A 26,578-nucleotide genomic window follows, 5' to 3' on the forward strand; every position below is an offset into this window, starting at 1 on the left:
CTCAATAGTGAAAATCAGGGCTTTAAATCAATAACTCAAATTGCTAGCAATAAGAACAATGTTGTTGTGTTTGAATTGTCTACCAATGTTATTGTTTTGTGTAAATGTGGATGAACCCATATTTTCTGCCTTGATATTATGCTGCATGCCCTCCTGAGTGTGTTCTACAGGTTGGGCACCACCACATTAAAGCTATGCCCTGGCATGCAGCCAAAATTGTCCAAATTTTTTGAATCTTATGCCACTAACATGAATAGAGCTTCTGCTGGATCAAGTTCTTCTGACTCTGGATCTGAAGTTTGATGTTTGGTTGTATCATGAATAGATCCAAGTTGCATTCTTTTATGAAGATGGCTAGTAACATTCTTCTCTTTTGATTTTATAGAAAGCTGATGATAGTGATGATATCATTGAAGTTATAATTAATATAGAGGACATTCCCCAAAATGACAATGAAAATGAAGATACAGAGGATGAGAGTGAATCAGACCTCTCATATTAATTTGTACATCAACATGGTAGATTTATTCTTGGGAGGAAAGGTATGTTTACTTATAAATCAAAGTTCAGCTAGATCTTGTTTTATATCTCATAAGTATTTATATTGCTTCAATGTTGATGCATGCTTAGATTAATTTTGATGACAAATATTCAATTCATTTCTCGCTCTCGTTCTCAATTGTTCCTTACTCTTGCTAGCTTCATCTATTTAGGTGATAATCATTAATCTCAATTATTGTGGTTTAGGTTGTGCTGAAACAGTTTGGGGCTGGGGATATGGAGGTTCAGATAATATGGTTACTGATGAGGCAGAGCTTCAGCAACTTTAGAAACTTGAGAAGTTTTATATTTCGACACGTGCGGGAAAGGTTACATGTTCTTCTCCACCAATCCTCTAATTTGGTTTGTGTTTCGTGTCTTAGAAGAGTAACTCACGCTTTCGCACTATCTCATCTCCGCACCAATGCCAACCTCTCTTTTCAAACCACCCTTACCTCTCATCTTCTCTCCCTTTCTAATTCTTCAGGTCTCTACCTTCTCCATCCATTTTAATTTTTTGCTGGCGTTCTATGTATGTTGATTCTGTTTGTTATTCCCATTATGTTGAATCGTTCAATGGGTAGTTTTTTATAAATTTAACTGTGGGGATTGAAAAACAAAGGCCATGAAATTGTTTGGGCATCGTAACAACGACCCAGTAGAGCCGTCTTATATTTTTGGAGGCCCTGTGTATATTACTAACAATTTAACCTTGACAAAACAAATAGAGACCTTATATAATCACATTTTAACTGTGACAAATATTTTATGAGATCCTATTTAGACAAGGTTTAAATGTGACAAATTTTGGGTCTAGTGAGGTAGCCTGCTTTGCACATCCTCACGGACGGCTCAACGACCCAGTTTCACATTGGTAATGCTATTGCTTTGTGTCGTGCAGATTCGAGTGCAAGCAATGCAGTACAAGCTTCAAAAAGAGAAGTTGATGGACTGCTCAAGGGAGTTGGGGAGAAAAGTGTAGCAATTGAAGTGAAGCATGTTATTGAGATGGTACTTTCTTGTTTTTCTATAATCAATATGAATTTCATTCTAGATTGTCACAAGCTTGCAACTCGGTTTCTTCTCCATGTGAAAGTTTGATATTCATTACCTTTGTCAAAAATTGAGGTCTGGTTGGGCCTTTGAGCCATTATTATATCTTTGTATGCTATGTATTCTATAAAACATCATTTGATCCCTGACTTGGTGGTTGTTGTCCATTCCATTTGATTTGTTGTAGGCTAGGCGAGCATCCTTAAAACGAGAGATTCTCCATACTAATTTTCTAACTCCTCTAGTGCTGAAGGAATCTATGCAAGTATTGGAAAAATTAGCGGATGTTAAATCATTTGGTGCAAGGAGGTTATCCACAGGTAATCATCATACAAGTGCTTTCCATTACCGTGATACATTAAAGTGCTTGCATTGTGTCTCACGTTGACACATAACGAATATATTCTCTAGGCTGAGCGATGCCGGATTTCTGTTGGACATCCAGATGAACTGACAAGTGATCCAAATGTTATTTCACCATTGAGGTAAATACTGTTATTTTTGTTACCGAAATTGCCAAACTCAACTCAACAATTATTGATGCTCCTACATACCTTTCTTAGTACTTACATAAAATTACTGTTTTCAGCATTACAGGGAACTTCTAGTTTGAACCTTGCTCCTACATAATTTTTGTCCGTGGAGTAGAAGGTTATATTGTTACTGGATCAAAGCAAGTTGAAATAGGTTAGTACTATTGGTTGGTGAAGTTGTCATAAAGTTTTGTTTTCAGTTAGTTTATAGAATTTAGTACATGATGGGCCTCTGGCACCGCTAGGGAGGGTAGAGTCTATGTATCATATGTGTTTGTTATATCTTATATTTCTGCATTTCTTCTATTCCATTATCTGTATTTCCATTTTTTAGCTGTATATTTTCTATGTAAGGGTGATAGTTTCAAAGAGTTAGTTCTCATTTTCTGTCTCAAGACTAATTCCTATCATATTATTATTATTCAGTTTCTAATTCTATACATGTTGTTTAATAGGAACAAAGTTGTAAGAAGATAGCAGGAAATATGGTGCATAAAATACATGTAGTTGAAAAAGATAGCTTTTGGTGCTTATGTTGAATCCTCTTGAATATTTTACTTGGTCATTGATTAGATTCATATAAAATAGTGGTCTTTCTAGTTATACTTATTCAAATAGAAAATAAGAAAATGTAGTTGAAATTCTTTGTTTCTATATTGAAATATTTGAATTTAATTGAAATTGATATAATAGTTTAATTTTAATATTAAGTTAATTTGTCATATTTAAATTGAAATAATAGAAAATGTATTGTAAAAAATTTTACCGAGTAATTGAATTTAAATATTATATTCAATTATAAAAAAAATTAATTTATAATTTTATTATATTTTGGTAAAATAAAAAATATTATTTAAAAGAGTTCTAGTGACACCTATTAAAACAAAAACTGTAGGTAAAAATAGAAATATTTGTAACACTAACATATGATATAGGTAAATATTTGTCCGTAGCTAGAAGCTATCGTGACACTTATTATACCGCAGCATTACAACCCCTGATAATTGACGCTAGGGGTGGGCGTCACTCAATGTCTGCAAGAGTTTTACCTACGAATTATTGACTTTTAGTGACACTTCTTGAGTGTCACAAAAAGTCAATTTTCTTGTAGTGTTATTACATTCTTTAATCTTATGCAAAAATCTTAAACAACAATCATAGGTGTATATTATTCGTCTTGGATCTTATATAAGTAATAGTTTTAGAGAAAATGGGTGATGCATTCAATCAATCACCATCATGTATTCCATGAAACTCTTTTACTTAAATTTTTTTTAATAACATGACAAATTGATGACTTTTAATTAGATGATAGTATAAAACTATTTTACACTATTAGTGTATACTCATTAAGCCATAATTTTAAATATTATATAACTTCTTGCTATTGTTTTGATCTGATTTGGATTTAAGGTGAATGTTGTAGTATCCTTCTAACATATGGATATGCTTCTGCAATATCCTGAGAGCATCAAGAAGTTTGTTACATACACTACAAGAAAATATCAATTTAGCTACCAAAATTTTGCTACATATTTATGTTCTAGCTAATTTGTAGTCTATTACACGTGCTTATACCACAAACAAAATTTTCATAGCCATTAGTTACATTTTAAAATGATTTAACAAATTATATTTTCAATTTTCTTATAAAAAGTCATTTGTTCAGTTTGACATTTAAAATAAAAATTGTGAGAGAATTTAAATAAAAATAACAAAAAGTCTTTTGTCACTTGCTTTTTTATTAAGGACTTTTTTTGTCATTGAAAAAACATGAACAAAAAAAATCTCAGGTCTAGGTATCTTTCCAATAGAAATCACTCAATCCCTCTTTCTCATTGAGCTCAATCCCTCTCGGTCTCAAACAATTTCTCTCAGCTTTAGAAGATTTGTGTCTTTCTCTGGCGCTCAATAAGTGATAAAGAAAAGTTGTTGGTGGTGGATGACGGTGCACTCTTGTTCTTCTGAAAATAATCGCTTATTCGGATAATCTCGCCGCACGTATACTTCGGAGCTCTGATAGTTGGAATCGGGATTGACTCTTCATTGTATATTTGATTGTGTTGTGCATCCTCGGTTGATTTTGGTATATGGAATTTGCGGTTATCAGCGATGGAAAAAATGAACGGGACTGGAAACGAAGGGTTTAACATCACGAATATGGAATGCATTAAAAGAGCATTTCATATTTCTGATTCTCTGATCTATACAATCACATTTCAATTTTTATTTGTTCTAAAGAACTGAGAGTGTGTCTAACAATATCATTAAATTGGATATGATTTTTAGGGTACCTGTTTCAGCTGTGTCTCGAAAGATAATCTCCATGATAATAAGTGAGGCAATGTCGTCGATGAAGGTGAAGGTGTGAAATCTCCAATTTATATATATCCCAGTCAGTTTGCATTTTTTATATTGGTTTGATTTATGTTCTATCCTTTAGTTTATCGAAACTGTGTGAAATCTCCAATTGCTATTTAGTTTTGATTATATGTTTGATGATTTCTGAATGTGTTCTGTTTTGTTTAGACCGTTCAACAAATTATGATGAATGATGATTCTGTTATTGTTTGAAAAGGAAATTTTGTTTCCGACCTTTAGAAGTATTTAATATTTTTGAAGGAATGGAAAAAGTATCTTATTTGGAAGATTATAAGTAGTAGGGCTTATTCATATAGAACTGTTCTATAAAATTGTGTTTCGATTGGATCCTATATTACTGTTTTATGGTTTATACATTATTTGTTAGTGTTATTTAGTTATCTTAAATGCCACGTGTAACAGCAGCGAATACTGCATTTAGAAGTATTTAATATTTTGAGAAGAAATCACAAAATGCAACTTATTTGGAAGATTATAAGTGCTTGTTCATATTGAATTGCTCTTTAAGACTATGTGTTGAACTGAATCTTTTATTAGTATTATCGTTCGTATGGTTTATACATTATTGCGGTTGTGATTATGTTATATTAAATGAGTCTATTACTTTCAGTGATTACTCTACTAAGAGTTTCTTCAATCTGTGAGTGAAAAATTCAAATCAAGAGTGAAAAGAATCCCCAATCTTTGTTGTTATTGTTGTTAATCTAACGAGCGACTCTGGGTTAATAAGTTCTAATCAAGCTTTTGGAATTTACATGAAGCATTATCAGTTTGATTTATTTTAAATTAATTTTTATTTGCTTGTTTTTATATCAAGTTACACATTCCTAATTGTAGCTTATTACTCCTAAAAATTGAACAGATTCAAAGAAAATTTAGCAACAGTCGGGTGAATCATGGTATGATTACCGAATTATCACATGTTTTTCTCTCCAATTATGTATCTATAAGGTCTCTTATGACACCTAATGCAGGAAAAGCCTTTATTTGGAGTGAACACTACAAACCTAGTTTTCTTTTTCTTTTTTTTATTTACTTATTTATTCTTCCAATAAATTTTGTTGTCTCTGAGTTGGAAATTTCTTATGTGTAATATGGAAGGTGATGGAAATGTGATATCAGATATTTCTTTAGAAAAAGTGTGTCATACAGAGAGAACTCTTCTACAAACTGCGGCGTGATTCACCACATCCGTCTTCTTCTCAAACGGATGTCTTGGTGTTTTTGAAAAGGCTTGCTAATATGCGCCAAAACTGATATTGTAGCATTGCTTCAATGCAAGAAATACAATCTTGGAATCATGGCATCTAGCCGAGGACTCGTTGATGGCCGTCTGATTATGCAGGTATTTGGTAAACCCTTCATTCGAGGATGTTACATTCTGATTGCTTGTATATATGAATTAATCTACGGCATAGAAACTTTTAATATTATTTGGGATTTCTTATTGATATTACTTATAAGAACTTATTTTTAAATGCTTAAGGTATGAGTGCTTAATAAAATTGTTTATTCAATCATACGACCATCAATGAGTCCTCTGCTAGATGCAATTCTTCAAATATAAACATTAACAACTTTGAGTTTCCAATTTTTCATGTATAGAAACTAGGCAAAATGATTTTTAATTGCTCTGTTTGTGGATCTTCTGGACATACAATTTCTGGTGACTTGGGTTTGTTAGATAAATTGATTCTAAATGCATATGCATGATACATTATCATTATGGAAAAGGTGAGTTTGTTTGAAGTAACTTAATTTATTCATATTTCATGTTTTGGATACCAATTACTATCACACTATTTGAATTTGGAAAGTTCCACATTTTCCTTAACAAAGAAAATTTTGTTTTGATAGAATATATAACCCTTGCTTATGTTTATCATGCAATATTTCAATGGCTTGCTGGAGATAGGTTTTTTAATCAAATTCTAATGCATTCTTTTCACTACTAAAGGTTATCCAGATATGGCCACAAGGTACCCTGCACACTAGTGTGCGTATAAAGAATTAAATTGCATAAAAGCTTTGATGTGATGCTTTTAGAAGTTATGCTAGAATTACATTGGATATTATACCACTGAGCTCAATTCGCCGAAAAACGAAAGTCAGGCCTATAACCCGGCTGCCAGGACCAGCGACAAAATTCTCCAGGTTTTCCTTTTCTCATTTCAAAGATTTCCTTTCCCTTCTCTTGTATAGCTCGTGATCGAAAACATAGATGTCAGTTTAAGTGTTAACATCTTGGCATTTTCATTCAGATTTAACCTAATTAAAATTTGCACTGAATTGAATTTTTCTCTGTAATTGCTATTTTTTGTGACAGTTTCATATTTGATGAATGGATGCACCATTATTAAGAAACCGCTCCACGCCGTCGGTATTCAATTTCTTCACCAATGTTGTTCATCGTTGCTCTTCTGGTTATTTCAATTTTTCATTTTTTTCAATTTTTTAAAATCAATTTTCAATGTATAATGTAGCTTCTAATTCTTTGGCGCAAGTTTGCGAACACCATTCCTGATGAGGCGCGTGAGAGTGATGTATTCTGACATAAACTCACAGATTGGAAGTTGCATGCCTCTCTCTATAATGAGAATCGGAACAAACATTCACAACATTGAGCTGAACCCAAGATAAGGCGAAAAGCTTGTCCGGGTAGCTGGAACCAATGCAGAGATCTTGAAGGAGCCCACATCGGTGTACTGTTGAGTTCAACTTCCGTCCGGGAACACTATGAGATTGTCGATGTAGGGTACACTATAAGGTTTGAATATCACTTTAATTGTAGATGCTTTTGACGCATTAGAATGGTGAGATCACTACATCTTATACATCTTATAATTGACTAATATTATTGATTTAGGCCTTACATTAATTTATGATGTACTGTTTTTTTTGTTATCTTAATGAGTAATGGATTAGACAATGAAGATATATAAATATGAAATTGTTTTTAAGGAGTCTTCTCACTCCTAATAATTAAGTATAAATTTAAATGAATGCTTAATCAAAAAATGAATAATTTTAATTTTTTATTTAAATCAATGCATAATTATCGATAATTACAATATCATCAAAAATTGTTTGAGATGAATATTTTTTTATAATTTATAGCCTAATTGGATTTTGATTAGAAAATTAAAAATCTAATACTTCTAATTTAGCTTGAGATTTGCTATGATAATTTTGTGGTGATAGTATAGGTGAATAGTTTGGAAACATAAATATAAGATTGGTAATTTGCTACAATTTAGTTTTGATTTAGCTATGAATTGTAAAAAATTAGTTTGAATTTTGCTAGGAAATTTCAGTCTAGATAATCTGCCTCTCAATCCAAGCTACGGCATATATGGTAGTTAATCTGTCTTTAATCTCTAGCTAACTCTATTTGATAGAGATTTGCTTCTAATTAGCTACGGTTTTGATCGTAGCTAGTTGTAGATTTTCTTGTTGTGATATTGGTAATTTTGTTACAGATGTTGGTAGCTAAAACAAAGAATCTGGATTGGCTCAATTGAGAAAAGGTTTAGAGTATAGATTCATGGTGAAGTGCTCGATGTCACGTCAACGGGCAAAAATACATTTCTCTATATCCACATTAGTTGTGCTTCAACCACAAGTCTTGAAAATATGTTACACATGAGTTGTGAAAAATTAATGATTGAAAAAACACAGTACTAGTATATTTTATTTACATATAAATGATTTGATATTGATAATAAATTTTAGATATACTCTATATTATAATATTATAAATTAGGATATAAAAATATTTGAGTTGAATAGAATAATTATAAAGGTTACATGTTAAGGATACTATCATTATAAAAAGTTAAATATAATAAAGTCATATTTAAAGTTTCAACATATTGAATACACGTATTTCAAAAAAATATTTCTATAAATAATTTATTAACTTGTGTCCTTCGGACACATGTTAGCTTTTTCCTAATTATAATTCTATAAAAATAGAGTTAAGATGAAAAGAATTATTCAAAATTAATAATAGATATGTCTCGTTCAAAAATTAAAAATGAATAATGGAATGGGGAAAGAGGTCTTAGAGCGGTGAATCAAATTTCTTATACGAATGAGAAGAAGTGGACCTACAATGTTAGTACTCTAATGGTCAATTCAGTTAGAGAGTGAAAAATAGTATGAGAGTGAGAATGAATTGAATACCTAAAATAACATGCTTATGTGTAATTTGACGCCTTATGTGGATGGTTGTCTGACTATACATCAACGATGGGATATATGATAGTGGGCGTGATCACGTATCGTTGGCATAAATGAGGGTACACTTGTTCGGTGTGACTTTTCTCTTTGTATTTGTTATTGGTCTTTTTTCGTGGGTCTTGTTGACGGTCCAGAACATGATAATTAGAAGCTCCACTTCCTTTGCTTTTTAGCATTGATTGATTTGGTCAATATAATTACTTAGTTATTAATATATACAGGCATGTTCCAACACCTAGTGCTATATTAGGTCTACTATTGCTATACCATTTACATTAGTTTACACAATACTCATTTATACAATGTGTCACTTATGCTAAACTCTTTTGATACTCCCCTAGAAACCCAAGGAGGAAGGGGAATAACTACTTTGACCTTGGTATAAAGATCATGAAAGTTGTATTTCGAAGAGGCTTTGTGAGTGTATTTGTGATTTAAGCATTGATTAAAACATGTTGGATCAACATCTTCGTGGCTATGACTCTTTGCTTTACAAAGTGTATATCAAATTCAATGTATTTAGTACGTGCATAGATGATTAAAGTGATGCATGCAACAGTTTGACAATGTTCAGACCATACCCAGATCTCCATCTCAGACTGCTTCTCACACCAATTCCTGTTGGGATCTCAATGACATCTTAGAGGATTGGAAGCATCATATGGTGCCAGAGGAGTATCGGTTGATGCAGGCATCCAGCAGTTGGCTTTGTGTAGAGGGATACGTGACATAGTTCTACACAGTTTCACACTCTATCATGACACTAGATGCTCCTAGACGTCCATCTAGACCAGCTCATGAGGAGATTTTAGAGAACAAACAGGTCCAGGATAACCATGTCACTGATGTTTTGTCGCTCTGTCAACGGATACAGTTGATTGGACATGAGGCTTTGGACTTAGGGATCATTGAAAGGGGTGGTCTTGAGACGGTGTCCATCATGGAGAGTGTGGTTAGCGAGGCAACGAGTCTGGTGGGATATAGGAGGCAGATGAGGGGCCAGCTATATGAGGATTAGGCATACGCAGTAGGCTATGTTATTTTTTTATTCCTGAACAATTTAAGAACAATTTATGTATTATATTTTACTATGTACGTTCAGAATAATATTTTGTGATTATTATCATTTTTTATTTCCTATCATTTTCCGTTTTCATTTTTTATTTATTATTGTTTTTTATTTCTTATCGTTTTTATTATCATTTTTATCATCGTTTCTTATCCAAACTTTGATGATTTAAAAAAAAAAATCACTATCAGGAGCTCTTTTGAAGGTGCATCTCCGAAACATTTGTTTAATCATTAAGGGTGCTTTTGTGATCTTCGAAGAGTATTTTTGAATTTTCAAAGATTTTTTTTCTCTCTCCGAGTTGTAAAATCCAAAACAATACTCGATTGCAGCCAACCAAAGTCGCTTAATATTTTTAACATCTTCCATGATTGGCAAAATCGATTTATCTACTTTTGTTTTATAAAAAACATACAAAATCAAAAGTAATATGTAGAGATTTCACGCAAAAGAAAATACTAGTAGCAACAATATATATTTAAACACATGGAGATTTATTTTAGCGACACTAGTGCCTCTATTTTGAGCCTCCTATACTGTATAGCATATCATCAACATACATCAAACAAACCATTGAAACTATTTATAGCTTCAATATCTTTATTACTTCCATATAGCATATTTAAGATCAGCGATACACATAATGTAATATAACTAAAACTTATAGTTCTTTGTGGATGCGTCAGAGTTACCTTCAGTATACCCTCCATTGCCATTACCATGGAAAGTACCACTGTTATTGACGGTGCGGTCACCAAGATTGTTGGTGGTGCGGAATTTCTTTCGGTCCCCAGAATTAGCACCGCTGTTGATATTGGCACCTGAGAAATTTTGGTCCCCACCACCATGGTTGTTAAATGCGTTAGCAGTACCATTGTTGGTGGTGTATGCTTCGGCTTCTTCAGCCTCAAGCATTGCGAGGAGGTTTTTCATCACACGAGATGACATTCTTAAAACCTTACTTGAAAATTGGTATGAAACCTTAGTGTTACTTGAGTTTTGATGGTGTTAATGTTGGAACCAAAACCTTATTATATAGATGTCAGGAAAGGAATGTGATGCTTTGTTTGTTCACGGGCGAAACTACGTAAGATATTGGTTCTTCTTTTATATAGAATATTGTTTCTCGTCACAACAATATTAAACACACGAGTTTATATTTTTGATTAAAAGCATATCAAGCCAAATGTTCATTCCTAATTTCCTATCCACTATTTTTTTCTGTAGATAAAGATTATTCCTATCGGCAATTTCGTTTTAATAGATAAGATTCATTATCAGCATCTGCATCTGTGTTTCAACAATAAGTCTTGGAATATATATCACTAGTGTTGTAACCGTAACAACTTCCATCCATGATGCTTAATTTGTAGACACGACAACAAAATAGTTCGATGGTTCCAACCTGCTGCATTCATTGTTAAATTGTAATTTGTAACAGTTCTATCTAATACTGTTTTTTTTTCTGGAGATAAAATGCACTAGTTATAGGGTCTGTTTAAAATGATTTTTATATTGTTACATAATTTTGTATATAAAACTTTTTTTTATAACAGTTTCAAATGAAAATAAACAAATCCGAATATAAACATGACATGGGAATTGATCTTATTCATTTAGTTGTTTCGTTCTCCACAGCATCTCCAATGGTGCAACCCATTTTTGGGTTCTTTATGGGTCCCACTAGCCACATCATCTTAAAATAATTTTTATAATTTTTATTTTAATTGTATAATTCTAAAAAGTTATTATTGGGCCCACAACTTTACCTCATAAACTAATTTGATTGGGTACCACAATTTTTTCATAGTTGCATTGCAATGCAATGGTACTATGATGTGGCATGTCTAGGTGGAGAACTTATTAGAAGGAACTACCATTGGAGATGGTCTTAGTATTTGGAGATGTCATATCTGGATTGCATTTTATTTCCCTTTTTCGTGAGGCAGTACACCAAAAATATCTTAAGAGCATTTTGTTAATAATTTGAGAAAATAGAAGTTTTACAATTGTTTTGAGAAATATTTCATAAACTAAAACAATAATAAAAATAAGTGAAATTTTTTTGAGAAATATTTTATAAACTAAAGCAATAATAAATATAAGTGAAGTTTAATAGTGATAGAATTTTTTTGCAGTTAAACTGTAACTATTCTAACGACATGAATATCAATCAACAACATTTGGAAGATAAAAGCACCATCTAAAATTCCGTTTTTTGGTTGGCGCGGTTCTTTCATAATAGAATAGCTACAAAAGAATAATTGGTCAAGAGGGGATCTTTGGGGAGAAAGTAGTAATTTGCTTTGTGTTATTTGTGTATCAGAACAAAAATCTTTATCGCATTTGTTTAAGGATTGCGTGGTAACTTTGAGAATTTGGAGGAAGGTGTTTGAATGGATAGCCCCTATTAAGGAATTGTCTTTGGAGGAGTTTGTGGATTTCTTTTATTATGGCGATAAGGTGAAGTGCAAGAAAAAGAGGACCACTATGGCGGTAATTTGGTTAGTCACGGTTTGGAGCTTGTGGCTAAAGCGCAATGCGATCATTTTCAAGAATGAGATTTTTAGTGTTACAGAATGTATGTCGGAGATTGTTCTTTTTTCTTGGAAATGACTTTTGTCTTTCTACAAGTTAGTGGATAATTGTAATCTTCATTCTTGGAATATCCTTCCGCTCATCTGTTTCGAGTAGTTGGAGTTTTCCGCTTTGTTCTTGGGCGGAGTATCCCTTATACTCCTTTGTTTAATTCCATAGCCTATTAAAAAAACAATTTTACATATTTTATTCATTAACACATATTATCATTTATCCTTCAATAACATATTGTTTGTCTAAATTAATGTCACGATATCAATTAAATTGTATATCGAGTATCTCTCAACCTAATAAGCAATATAATCACATTAAAATTTATTAGTTTAAGTGAATATAAAATTTAAATCTATCTCTAGAATTTAACTTTTAGTAAATTATTAAATCTAAACTTAAATAGCGCTGATGTTATAAGGGATACTTCGCCCGAATACAAACAGGAAAAATCCTACCTCCTAAAATATAGAAGATATAATGTATTCCAAACATAAAAGTTTCATAAGTTTATGATTTTACAAAATGAACATAAACACATCCAGGCTAACAACACTATCTCCGTCATACACTCTTCGAAACTAAAAACATCCCTTTTAAAAATAATAGCATTTCGCTTCAACCAAATACACCAAGTTGTAGCTATAGCCATATTACCATTATAATGGTCCTATTATCACCACATTTCACCTTCTCATCATAGGCAAAATACCCAACAAACTCCCCCAAGATTAACTCCTCTATGGCACCAATCCACTTAAACACCTTCATCCAAACGATACCGACACACGAACAAAGACCCAAAAGGTGTTGAAGATTTCCCTCTTCCGACAAACAGAAAACACACTTCAAGTCTATACTTTCCGATAATATTCCCCTATTAAACAATTAATGATCAATTTATGACTAGGCATAAGTCAGTATCCTTGGCTAAACCTAAGAGTTATTCTTAACAACATTAGATTCAAAAACATGATCTAGTAAAACAAGCATTATAACAAAATTAAGAACAATAAAAGAATAGCTAAAACGGGTATAAAGGCATGATGACAAGTAATACATATATATCATAATATTGTTAGGGTTGATTGTATGTCTAATGTTGTCTAAATTCTTAAATAAAGAAGGAAGTTAAAAAGTAGCTATTTGAGAAGTCCCACATTGCTTAGTGTGGTGAAGCAAGGGGGAGACCAAGGCTATATATTGGACCTAAGTTCTTTGTTTTTAGATACACTAGTCAAAAAGCACTTTAAACTTATATTTGGTTTTCTTTGTTCTCTTATGCTCTTGTATTAGAGTGTTGTGAGATTTAGTTTAACTATTTGCTTTGTAAGAGTGTGGGTGTACTAGGGGATTGGGGTGAGATAGAGAAGTCTATGTGTTGTAAAATTTTCACATAGTAATAATTCTCTTGTTGTCTATTTAGACAACGGTTGTGGTTTTTCTCCGGTTTTGGATTTTCCACGTTATATTCTTGTGTTATTGGTTGTGTTCTGTTTATTTTTTTCTTCAGCTGTGTTATTCCCAACAGTGGTATCAGAGCTTCGGCTCGATGAGATATCACAATTCTTAGTATTCTCTGTGGTCGCATCATTGTCTGATCTTCCACATAAGAAAAGAATTGTGATATTGTGAAGGTGCTGAAGAAGGGGTGGTATTGTGAAAGTGTTGTTTAGGGAGGTTCTGGCTAAGGAAAGAATTAGTATTTAAGTGTGTCCGTTGTGACCCACCTCTCTTTCGTGGGAACCTACTTGGTGCACGGTTTGCCGTCTGCATGTAACTACTATGTCTTATTCAAGTGCTATGAAGTTTGACATAGAGAAGCTTGATGGAAGAATCAACTTTGTCTTGTGGAATGTACAAGTCAAGGATGTGATGATACAATCAGGATTACACAAGGCGCTAAAAGGAAACACTTCCAACATGGAGGCTGACAAGTGGGAGGAGCTAGATTTGAGAGTTGCAAGTGCAATTCGTTTGTGTTTGGAAAAGAATGTTCTCGCGAATGTGCATAATCTTTCATCAGCCAAGGAACTCTGGGAAAGGCTCGAAGGGTTATATCAAGCAAAGGACATCTCAAATCGTTTGTTGCTAAAGGAGAAATTCCATACTTTGCGCATGGATGAGGGTACAAAAATCTCAGATCATCTTAGTACTTTAAATAATATTGTTTATGAGCTTGAATCTATTAAAGTTGAGATTGGTGATGAAGATAAAAGCGTTAAGGCTTATTTTTTCCCTTCCACCTTCTTATATTCATCTCAAACCTGTTTTGATGTATGGGAAAGAAAACTTGAGTTTTGAAGAAGTTGCAACTAAAATTATTTCTGAAGAAAGGAGGATGAAAAGTGATGAAAGTACTTCATCAAACTCGGCGTTGGTAACTAGAAGTGGGGCTAATGGGAAGAAGATCCATGCAAATAATATGGTGTGCTGGAAGTGTAGAAAGTATGGGCATTTAAAGAGAAATTGTCCAGGTGGAGCAGTATCTGAAAAAGACTCTGAGGCAAGTGCTAGCAACGTCTCCCTTATTTTGGGAGATGATGGGGATCCTTTTTAGAAGATAAGGTGTGTCCTTATGGTATTTCCTCTATACCATGCAAAAGGATAAATCATTGCTAGCGGATTCTGAACAACACACGGGCATTGGTTGGCATTGATGCAAGGTGTGTGGTGAGATGTATCGATGGATGAAGAACTTCCTAAAAGCCAACATGGGAGTTGCACCATAATCTTTCAGCAAGGTTTCGACGTGAAGAAAAGTTCTTGGGATGATAGTTTCAAGTGTAGTGTACTCTTTATGGTGGAGTATGATAATTTGATTTGTCGGTATAGACAATGAGAATTATGATTTTCGGTGTAGACAATGAAGATTTAAGACCATTACAATCAAGGTGGAGATTGTTGGGGTTGATTGTATGTCTAATGTTACCTAAATTCTTAAATAAAGAAGGAAGTTAAAAAGTAGCTATTTGAGAAGTCTCACATTGCATAGTGTGGTGAAGCAAGTGGGAGACCAAGGCTATATATTGGATCTAAGTTCTTTGTTTTTAGATACACTAGTCAAAAAGTACTTTAAGCTTATATTTGGTTTTCTTTGTTCTCTTATGCCCTTGTATTAGACTGTTGTGAGATTTAGTTTAAATATTTGCTTTGTAAGAGTGTGGGTGTACTAAGGGATTGGGGTGAGAGTTGAGAAGTCTATGTGTTGTAAAATTTTCACATAGTAATAATTCTCTGGTTGTCTATGTAGACAACGGTCGTGGTTTTTCTCTGGTTTTGGAGTTTCCACGTTATATTCTTGTGTTATTGGTTGTGTTCTATTTTTTTCTTCAGCTGTGTTATTTCCCAACAAATATAGAGTGAAAAATAACCTGATTATATAAGAACTTGCCTACTGATATCGATGGTATCAATACAAAAACTTTGATGAACGACATCGAACAATCTCTCAATTCTTTGCTAAATTTATTTTAATCTGGCTACGGAGTTATAGAGCTCTATCTTTCACTACTACGGAAAAGTGAATTGGAATTTGGTTTGTTTACCTTTCAAAAAAGGTGGATTAGGATTAAAAAGAATCGAAGATTTTAATTTGGCTCTATTCCTTAAATGGAGATGGAGAATTTTACTTGGATCAGATGATTTAAGGGTTAGAATTTTGAAGGCGTGGTATGGAGATATAATGTTGCAGATGTCATATTTTAAGGGATATAAATATGGAAGGGAGTCCAAATCATCTTGGTGGATGGATTTTCTTTCTGTTCCGAAAAAAGTACCCCGAGCTCTTGTTTCTTAAATATTGCAGGTTTTACAATGGTAAGGGATTTACTACTTATTTTTGGCATGCCACTTGGATCGGCCAGTGCAGTTTGAAAGAGGTTTTCCCGGTTTTGTTTTTTGTTTTGCGATTACAAAATGTGCGGTGGCTGGAATGGACGGTTGGTCGGAGCGGGTTTGGTCTTGGGGCGACTTCTGGATCTCGTATCAGTTGTTGCCCACAGTAGCAGAGGTTCTGTTGGAGTTGCGGCAGCTGTTCCTAGCGGCAGTTCCGTCGACACAAGGAATGGACATAATTGTTTGGAGTATCGACAACGAAGGAGGATACTCTGTAAGTTCTCTTTATCTTTTGACAGGAAGTTTTCATATTCCTTATGGTCCTACCAATCATGTTGATTTGGAAAATGGAGGTTCCTTTCAAAATTAAAGCGTTTTCTTGGAGATGTTTTTTAATAGACTTCCGACGAGAGATTTATTAAGGATTAGAGGTATTGTCCTTCCTCTAGTGATCTTAACTGTGTGTTCTGATCATCTGTGTCGGAGTCTCTGGCCTACTCTCTTTTAAATTGCAACATATCTTATTTGGTTTGGAAAGAGGTGGTTTTGATTGGGTTACTGTTTAGCAGGGGTGATAGCTTCAATGATGATTTTTTTGAAGTGGTTTTCTTTTTGTAAGTCAAAAAAAGTGAAGTCCGGTATAGAAGGTTGCATTTGGATGGCGGTTAGCTGAAATTATTGGATTATTAAGAATGAACGATGGAATGTTCTAGAGATCATTTGGACTGTTAAGCTAACGGTTTGGACGTGGTCTTTCATAGGAGAAATTAGTCACCTCAATTGCAATTTGTACGAGTTTAGCAAAGATCATTTATTTTATTTGTCTTAAGTGTCAATTGGCCACTAATCTTTTCGTTTTGTCGAGGTTTCTCACCTTGTTATAATCGGGATTGAGTACCCTTTGTACTCCTATGAATATATCTTTCTTAAAAAAATCAAAATCCAAAGAAATATGAAGAGATTTCACGCCAAAAGAAAATACTAATAGCAACCATTAAAATATGGAGATTTATTATAGCGACACCAGTGCCTTTATTTTAAACCTCCTATACATCAACATACATCAATTGAAACTATATATAGCTTCAATTTCATTATTACTTGTTTATAGCATATTTAAGATCACATATACATATAATATAACTAAACCTTATAGTTCACTGTGGATGCGTCAGAGTTACCCTCAGTATACCCTCCATTGCCATTACCATGGAAAGTACCACTGTTATTGACGATGCGGTCACCATGATTGTTGGTGGTGCGGAATTTCTTTCGGTCCCCAGAATTTGCACCGCTGTTGATATTGGCACCTGAGAAATTTTGGTTCCCGCCATGGTTGTTAAATGCGTTGGCAGTACCATTGTTGGTGGTGTATTTCGATGCTTCGGCTTCTTCAGCCTCAAGCATTGCGAGGAGGTTTTTCATCACACGAGATGACATTCTTAAAACCTTACTTGAAAATTGCTATGAAACTTAAGTGTTTTTTGTATTTGGATGGTGTTAATTTTTCAACCAAAACCTGATTATATAGATGTCAGGAAAGGAATATGATGCTTTTGTTTGTTCATTAGCGAAACAACGAAAGATATTGGTTCTTCTTTAATATAGAATAATGTTTCTCGTCACAACAATATTAAACACATGTTCAGTTTATATTTTTGATTAAAAGCATATCAAGCCAAAAATGTTTATTCTTATCCATAATTTTTTCTGTAGATAAAAATTATTCCTATTGGCAAATTTGTTTACTAATAGATAAGATTCACAAGTGTTGTAACCGCAACAACTTGATCCATGATGCTAATTTGTAGAAACGACAACAAAAGTTTTCGTCTTTCTTAGCAGATTATGGTATGGCAAGGCCTGATTAACAAACCAGAATATAAACTTGACATGGCAATTAGTAATTCATTTAGTTGTTTTGTTCTTCACTTAATATTTAGAGATGTCATTTCGATAAAAAAACCTAACAATTATCTGGATTGCATTTTATTTCCCATTTTGTGAGGTAGTACACCAAAAATATCTTAAGAGCAATTATTAATTTTTTTTTTAAGCAAGATGGAATTAATAGGAGAACTAAGGGTTCTCAAGTCTGATTACACGAAAGGCGGAAACAAAAAACAAAACGACCGCCGAAAAGAAATTACAAACCAAATATAGTTATGAGAGGAAATACAATGGATCTTTTGTAAACTCATAGAAACTATATATTGGGTGCGTAATTTCTCAAAAAAACGACCACTTCCATAACAAAGACTTAATATTCCAAACCGTATTATCAACATCCCACCCTTCGTTGCGGAAGCAAAAACCGTTCCTAGTTAACCAAAAAATCCACAATATAGCTAACCATATTATACCACATCTACCTTCTTTAACTTTCTTTTTTTTTACAAAAGAGGTACCAATCCATGAAACTTTGTAAGCAATCTTCTTCCAAACCGGTCACCGGCTTTCCAACCCAAACCTTTATCTCTCTCCAAACCACTCTCGTCTTGTCGCACTTGAAAAAAGAATGATCACAACTCTCCGGAATAATACCACAAAAAGCACACATAGAATTCTCTATCGACAAAGAAATACCCCTAAACATCAATAAATCCTTTGTTGGAAGCCTATTAATAAATAGCCTCCAACCAAAAACCTTAATTTTGAAAGGCACAAGAACCTTCCAAATTAAATCCTTCGCTTCGTCAAATCTATTAGGAGGACCCAACGGATACGTATACCCGACCATAAAATCATAGCAAGAAGCAACGGAAAACGAAACTCCCCCGGAATCACACCACTCCACCTTGTCTCTCCCTTCCAAAAAAACATTACGGCCTAACAACAAAGCATGAAGCGAGGTATGCTCCGCCACCACCAAACGCTCGGTATCATCACCCAAAACAACACCAAAATTCCCCCACTTCCAAACACCATCAACCCAACCACCCATACTAGCCACCGCCATCCGTCTCAAACTAGAAACCAAAAACAACTTCGGAAAAAGTTCCTTCAAAAAATGATTATCCACCCAACGAGATTCCCAAAATGGGGTGATAAATCCATTCCCAACCCCAAACCTACTATTCAACTCTATCGGGTCTTCCACCGACAATTTGCCAATAGAAATCAAATCTTTCCACCACACCGAAGAAGAAGAAGAAGAAGAAATAGTAGTAAGAGGAGAAGACATACCTCCACAAAAGGAATCATAACCAAATCACCATACCGAGCTATTAGTAATTTGTACCAAGGCGCTTCTCCCCCTTCTAAAATCCTCCACCGCCATTTATTGAGGAGAGCAAGGTTGAAAACACCGACATCTCTAATTCCAAGGCCACCTTTAGAGGTCGGAAGACAAACATTCTTCCAACTAACCCAGTGAATCTTCCTTCTCTCTCCCAAACCCCCACCCCATAAGAAATTATTTTGGATCCTCTCCACTTCCTTAACCACCGAAGAAGGCATCTTGAAGAACGACATAGTGAAAATAGAAAGAGAACTAAGAACCGATTTCACTAAAGTGATTCTTCCTCCTAAGCTTAAGAATCGGTTTTTCCAACCCGATAACCTCCTTCTAATCTTGGAAACAAGATGAATCCAAGACTCCTTTTTCCACAGATTACAACCCACCTTAATACCAAGAAAAGTAAAAGAACTCCCTTCCACTTTGCAAGACAAAACATACGAAGCGGCCTCCAAAAAATTTGCGCTCACATTTATACCGATCAACTTACTTTTGTGATAGTTGATACCAAGAGCAATTGTTAATAAATTGAGAAAATAGATGTTTTACGAATGTTTTAAGAAAAATGTTGTATACATGCATGAATACGATCAAAATTAGATATTTTAGCCATCAATCCATATTATTAATTTATTAGCTATCCCTTCACAATATAATTTTTATCTAAAATAATGTAACGATATCTATCAAATTGTATTTTTGACTATCTCTCAACCTAATAAGCAATATGATCACATTAAGATTTGTTAGTTTATTTGAATATCAAATCTAGAGTTTAGCTTTTAGTAAACTATTAGGTCTAAACTAAAAATGTGCTTATCTTAAGTGGTCTAAAGTCACAAATCATGTTATGAATGATCAAGTTATGTTTAGGCATATTAGTACTGTAACATCCCGATTTATTATACTCCCTCCGGTCCCATTTATAAGAAAATATTCTCTTTTTAGATACATTGAATAAATAATGTATCTGGACAACATACTGTCTAAATACATTATTTATTCAATCTAACTAAAAAAAGAATCTTTTCTTATAAATAGGACCGGAGGTAGTATTAAATAATTATTTTAGTAATAGTTATTTATTTAATTATCATGTGATGTGATAATTATTTAATTGTGTGTTATTGTGTTAATTATGCTATTTGGATTATTAGGTGGATAATATAATAATTCAATTGGGCCTAATTGTCAGAAGTAGTAGTAATAAGGGGGTGAGAGTGACTAAATCCATTTAATCAAATAAGATAGTAAGAGTAGAGATTAAGTTAGTCTCATAACTCTCATTTGGAGAAAGAGAAGGAGAGAACAAGAGAAGAAGATAATAGAGAAAAGAGAAGGAAAACCTAGAAGAAGAAGAATCTTCAAGAGGCAAGGGGGAGAATCTATGTTATTACGGGTGTATATGGTATACAATGGGTAAATTACATGTTAGCTGTTCTTCATCTCACTTTCTCATAACTTTGTATGTTAGGATTTATGTAATCTATGGAAAATGAATGAATAATCATGTTTTGTTGTTGTGTTGATAACCCATGACAGAACCATGATTAAGAACCTATCTATGTATGATTAATGGCTGTTTGGAGATGTTTAATTGGTTTAAAACGAGTTTTTAAAAGTTATGTCTAAATGAGGATTTTTTTCCAAACATCGCAGAGGGCGCTTAGCGCAGTGGGCCTTTTAGCGCGCTCTTGAAAATGACGAAAGCCATATTACAGAAGGTAGCGCGCTTAGCGCAACACAAGGGCGCTTAGCACGGGTTCCTGAATTGAAAATTAATATATTTTTTTTGAAAAATGATTTCTGAATAGGAAAGCTTATATTTTATTATAATTTATGAGAATTTTCTAGAAATTACTATGCACGTTTGGGTAGGTTTAAAAGGTATTTTCTGTGAAACTTAACTTTGTGAATTCTTGTGTTTTTATGCTTGACTTTGACGAATTATGGAGAATAACATTGAGTGGCTTATACGCTATGTGTTAGGAATAATCGATAAATACTATGTGAATGAGTTATTAATAATGTATGTATATTGTGCAATGTTTTAGTGGATAATTCGAGGTGTGTGAATTATTGTGATATGCTTGGGTAATTAAGGTTGTGTGATAATCTTAATGCATATAATGTGAGTCTTGTTACACATGCATTCATGGGGAGATTGTACTCTGGTTGTGGCTTTGATCCTAGTGTGAAAAAGGAAGTGGTGAACTATATGTTCATATTGTTTGCTTGGATCCTAGTCTGAATCGGGAGCGTGGCTTTGATTCTAGAAATAAATTGAAAGCAAGGTGAGCTCGATGTTCACGATGGTACCACATGCATGAGTCGCATTAAATTGTATTGGAGTCACATTGGTTGCTATGTGATGTGATTGAATTTGATGTGTGCTAGTGCTTATGTGATAATTGGAACTTGCTATTTTGGTTGAATATCAATGACAATTGTGTATGTGTGATAATTGTAGAACTCTTATGATTATGAAGTGTGATGAATTGTTGGATATTTATGTGCTATATTCATAGTTCATATTATATACGTTTATAATGATGTGAATGCTCACCCTTCCATTGTAATGATGTTCTATGCAACATCGCGCAGGTACCGAAGAATAGTTGTGCTTGCATGAGGATTAATCGAGGAGCTTATCCATTCATTTCGCTTGTTTTAGGTAGTGAGTCGATGCTCTGGTCATGTAACACAGGGGGGGTATTTGAACTCATGTTTTGTTGCTAGGAGATATTGTTATGTTCTTTTATTTGACATTGTATTTGGATATATTATGTTAAATGGCCTTGGTGTCGATGTTTGAATTTCATATGACTTATTAATGAGATGATATTGTCATTATGCTGGTAGATGATCGTAGTATGGGATATGATCATTGAAATTTTTTCGAGAAATAAATATTCCGTTGCGATATGCATATTTGAGAGAACATGAAGTTTAATATGTGTTATAAATATGATCAGAGGTATGTTTATGTATTATGTTGGTTGGTTTCCATTGTTGTGGAAACGACATGTGGAACCTTTTATTGTATGCATGCTATCTTACTTTGTTTCTATATTTAATTATTTAGAGTTACGAAAGGGGTGATACATAAGTGGTATTAGAGCATGGTTGACCAGTTGGTCAAGGTTATTGATGTCTTTACTCTCATTGTATTTGATTTGTGTATCTAACACGATCAATACTGTTTGTGTGTTGGTTGTTGGATGTCCTAGGACAATGGTTGCAGGGAGGAATAAAGATGTTATTGTTGAGGCATTGACGATGTTGGCTGGTGCTATTGGGCAAGTGCCGCAGGCGAATACTGGTAATAGAGAGGAGAATGAGTTCTGTACTTTGGGACACTTCTGAAGGAACAATCCGCCAATCTTTGAAGGAGAACATGAACCTGATAAGGCACAAGCATGGTTGAAAGTAATTGATAAGATATTTCGATTCATGAATTGTACTGATGTGCAGAAGGTACAGTTTGCACTCACATGCTAGAGAAGGAGGCTGAGGATTGGTGGGGTAATATGGTGTAGAGATTCAATGAGGATGGAATGGAAGTCACTTGGGCTCTTTTCCGTGACGCATTTTTGGAAAACTATTTTCTAGAAGACGTGCGTGGAAAGAAATAAGTGGAATTTATGGAGTTGAAGCAAGGGAATGGAACGGTAGTGGAGTATACTGCAAAATTCCAAGAGTTGATTAAGTATTGTCCTTATTAAAATACTATGAAAGTGGAGAGGTCTAAGTGTTTGAAGTTTGTGAATGGTATGAGGCATGATATCAAGAAGGCTATTGGTTACCAATAGATTACTCGTTTTATAGAGTTGGTTAACAAGAGTCGGATTTATGATAAGGATAGTAGGGATAATGCTTCTCACTACAAGTTTTCAAATGATGGGAAAGGACAATATTGTGGGAAACCGTATGATGATAAGAAGAAACAGAAAACTCGTTATGGCGGGAAGTCAAGTGGGGGTAGAGATAGTACTCTGATTAAGTGCTTCAAGTGTGGTGTTGAAGGACATCGTGCTTTTGAGTGCAACAAATAATTTAGGAAGTGTTTTAAGTTTGGCAAGCCAGGTCACAAAGCGGTTGATTGTAGAGTTGGTGCGGGTCTGACTTGCTACAACTGGGGTGATCAAGGGCACATTATTACCAAGTGTGATAAGCCAAAGAAGGAGCAAGTGAAATGGAACGTGTTTTCATTGTTTGGTTCCGAGACCATTGTTTAGGATAGGCTAATCCGAGGTACGTGCTTTATTAATGGTACACCTTTGATTGCTATTATTGATATTGATGCAACACATTCTTTCATTTCTTTGGATTATGCTATGAGATTGAATCTTGGGTTGTCTGATATGCGTGGACGTATGGTTATTGATACTTCTGCTATGGCTTCAGTGTCTACTTCTTTTGTGTGTTTGGATTGTCCGTTGAGTATCTTTGGTAGAGATTTCGGAATTGATTTAGTTTTCCTTCCTTTAGATTAACTTGATGTGATTTTGAGTATGAACTGGTTGGAGTTTAATCATGTTTATATCAACTGTTTTGATAAGACAGTTATTTTTTCCGGAACTGATGTTGAGGAGGAATTTTTTTTGTCTTCCAAGCAAGTGGATGAGTCTGTGCAAGATGGTGCGATCTTGCTTATGTTATTGACAACTTTAGATGTCCATGAGAAGAAGACGATTAATGAATTACCGATAGTCCATGACTTTGCGGAGGTATTTCCTGAGAATGTAAGTGAATTACCGTCGGAACATGAAGTGGATTTTTCGATTAATTTAGTTCCTAAAACTATTTCTGTATCGATGGCTCCATATCGAATGTCAGCTTCTGAGTTGAAAGTGTTGAAGAGTCAAGTTGAGGATTTACTTATAAAATATTTATTCGTCCAATGTGTCGTTATGGGGTGCGCCTATTTTTTTATTAAGAAAAAGGAAGGTTCTATGAGGTTGTGTGTTGAATATAGGCAACTGAACAACATGACTAATAAGAACAAGTACCCACTTCCGAGGATTCATAATTTGATGGATTAGTTGGTGGGTGCAAGTATGTTTAGTAAGATAGATTTGAGATCTGGGTATCATCAGATTTGTGTGAAGGTCGAGGATATTCAAAAAACTATTTTTAAAATGAGGTATGGACATTATGAGTATTTAGTAATGCTTTTTGGTGTGACTAATGCACCTGGTGTGTTTATGGAATATATGAACATGATCTTTCATGAGTATCTGGATAAGTTTGTAGTTGTGTTTATTGATGAAATTTTTTATCTTTTCTAAGAGTGAATATGATCATGATGAGAATTTGAGGATTGTGTTGTCTGTGTTGAAAGAGAAGCTTGTAGCGGTGAAATTGGTGAGACTAAAGCCATGGGAAAGACTTAGCTCATTTGTTTTAAACAGAGTCGCCACCACGCTTTATTGTTTTCAAAAGGAATGGGAAAAAGAGAATAAAACCCACAAAAGCTTTTAAAATCAAAATTAATAAACTTATTAGAGATTTGGGTAAGGGGGTTTGTTATACAAGGGGAAGATTTTAAGCATCCCTCATATCCATGGTACTCCATGGGAACCTCTTTGAAAATGTTATTATTTTTGTGTACATTTAATTGAAAAAAAGCATATGTGAATTTGTTTAAAAAAGAGTATTGGGATAGGAAAAGAATTTTTTGAAAGTGACCTCGACAAGACATCACATCTTAGGTCTACATACCCCTTTTAAAGAAAAGGGAAGTCAGAGCTTTTGTAGTTCCCTTTAAAAGGAAAATAAAAGGGGGCCAAAGTGGCCAAAATCTTTTTGGGTGTGAGCTTTAACAATACTCAACGGATTTTTTAAAATTTTAAGCTTTAACAATACTTAACAAGTTTTTAATAAAAGGGACCAAGTTTTAACAATACAAGGTCAATGGAGTAAGAGTAGTTTCACCGGGAATAATTCTCCTCTTAGTACCAAGGTTTTAAAACGACAGGGCGGTTGAGCTTTAACAATACAAAACCAAATAAAAAAGGACCAAGCTTTAGCAATACAAGGTCAATGGACTAAGAGTAGTTTCACCGGGAATAATTATTCTCTTAGTACCAAGGTTTTTGTGGACCTCCGTTTTTCGGGCCATACCTCTGAGCGGGAGAGATACGTGAACTGACTCTTTTTTATCGCTTAATGCTTTCGCATTTTTGAAAATTCACAGAGTCGCCACCGACCTTTTATTTTATCCAATTAAGGAAAGGTTTATAAAAGAAACAGAAAAAAGACCTTTAAGAAATTCTGGGTAAGGGGGTAGGTTATACAAAGGGAAGGTGTTAGCACCCTTTGTATCCATGGTTATCCATGGGCTCTTAAGTTTGCTTAGCTCACTTGTTTTTCGATCACTTTTCAATTGCTTTAGAATGCTCATATGTGGTTTCAAATACCTTTGTAAATTGAATTTGTAATGATCCTTGTGCGGATGTATACAAAATGTTTGTTTATCTTTCGAAAGATGTTTTGAAAAGAACGTTAACTTTGTAATGATCCGTGTTTGGATGTATACAAAATATTGTCTTTTTGGAAAGTTTTGTTTTGAAAAACAACAGTGTATGAGAATTTTGTTTGTTTTGATTTGAGCAAGCAAACTAGGAGGTCTACCCTGAATTGTAAGGTCTTTATCCTATTTCCTTTAAAAATCTATCCTTTCACCGGATACAAACAAAAGGTTCGATTTTGTACTCGAAACAGTAGAATTTTGACTTTGATTTTGAAAAGAATGAGAAGGGATTACCTTAAAAGGTGCAAGTGTGATTGTGATTGGATTCAGATATTTTATCTTTGAAGTTAGTGATCTAACGGTTCAATTTTATCTTTGACATACACGCAGTTTATATTTGCTGGAAATTAAAATGCGGAAATCTAAAGTGCGGAAAGTAAACCTACGCTATTACATCGATTGTGCAGGAAATGTAAACTAAGCCTATTTACATAATTTTGACAACCTATACATTTATCTAGGAATTTAAATTGCAATAAGATAAATAGAGAAATGCATGTTTTTGGTTTTTTTTTATGATTGATTTTAATTTAAAATTAATGCATAATTAATTAAATTAA

General features: G+C 33.9%; 2 protein-coding genes and 1 pseudogene across 2 annotated transcripts; 1 reads left to right on the forward strand and 2 right to left on the reverse strand.

Annotated features, from left to right (window-relative positions):
• Positions 1-1,165: 1,165 nt before the first annotated feature.
• On the forward strand, positions 1,166-2,494 carry LOC131597929 (uncharacterized; annotated as a pseudogene).
• Positions 2,495-10,258: 7,764 nt separating this feature from the next.
• Positions 10,259-10,838, reverse strand: LOC131599732 (hyphally regulated cell wall protein 3-like). Its single transcript, XM_058872004.1, has one exon. The coding sequence runs from the start codon at positions 10,765-10,767 to the stop codon at positions 10,474-10,476; it is 294 nt and encodes a 97-aa protein (XP_058727987.1). The 5' UTR covers positions 10,768-10,838; the 3' UTR covers positions 10,259-10,473.
• Positions 10,839-18,474: 7,636 nt separating this feature from the next.
• On the reverse strand, positions 18,475-19,429 carry LOC131597930 (uncharacterized). Its single transcript, XM_058870587.1, has 2 exons — positions 18,654-19,429; positions 18,475-18,565 (listed from the first exon to the last, which is right to left on the reverse strand). Exons 1-2 carry the CDS (start codon positions 19,427-19,429, stop codon positions 18,475-18,477), a joined length of 867 nt encoding a protein of 288 aa, XP_058726570.1.
• Between the last annotated feature and the right edge of the window lie 7,149 nt (positions 19,430-26,578).

The sequence above is a fragment of the Vicia villosa genome, linkage group LG4 (genome assembly GCF_029867415.1).
Source record: "Vicia villosa cultivar HV-30 ecotype Madison, WI linkage group LG4, Vvil1.0, whole genome shotgun sequence".
NCBI classification, from domain to species: domain Eukaryota; kingdom Viridiplantae; phylum Streptophyta; class Magnoliopsida; order Fabales; family Fabaceae; genus Vicia; species Vicia villosa.

Excerpts from the sequence above, each read along its gene's own strand:
- LOC131599732 (XM_058872004.1), bottom strand. The coding sequence starts at position 10,767 with ATGTCATCTCGTGTGATGAAAAACCTCCTCGCAATGCTTGAGGCTGAA.
- LOC131597930 (XM_058870587.1), bottom strand. The coding sequence starts at position 19,429 with ATGTCTTCTCCTCTTACTACTATTTCTTCTTCTTCTTCTTCTTCGGTG. Across the intron at positions 18,566-18,653 it reads TTACAAAGTTTCATGGATTG|GAACGGTTTTTGCTTCCGCA; the intron begins GTACCTCTTTTG and ends TTGGTTAACTAG.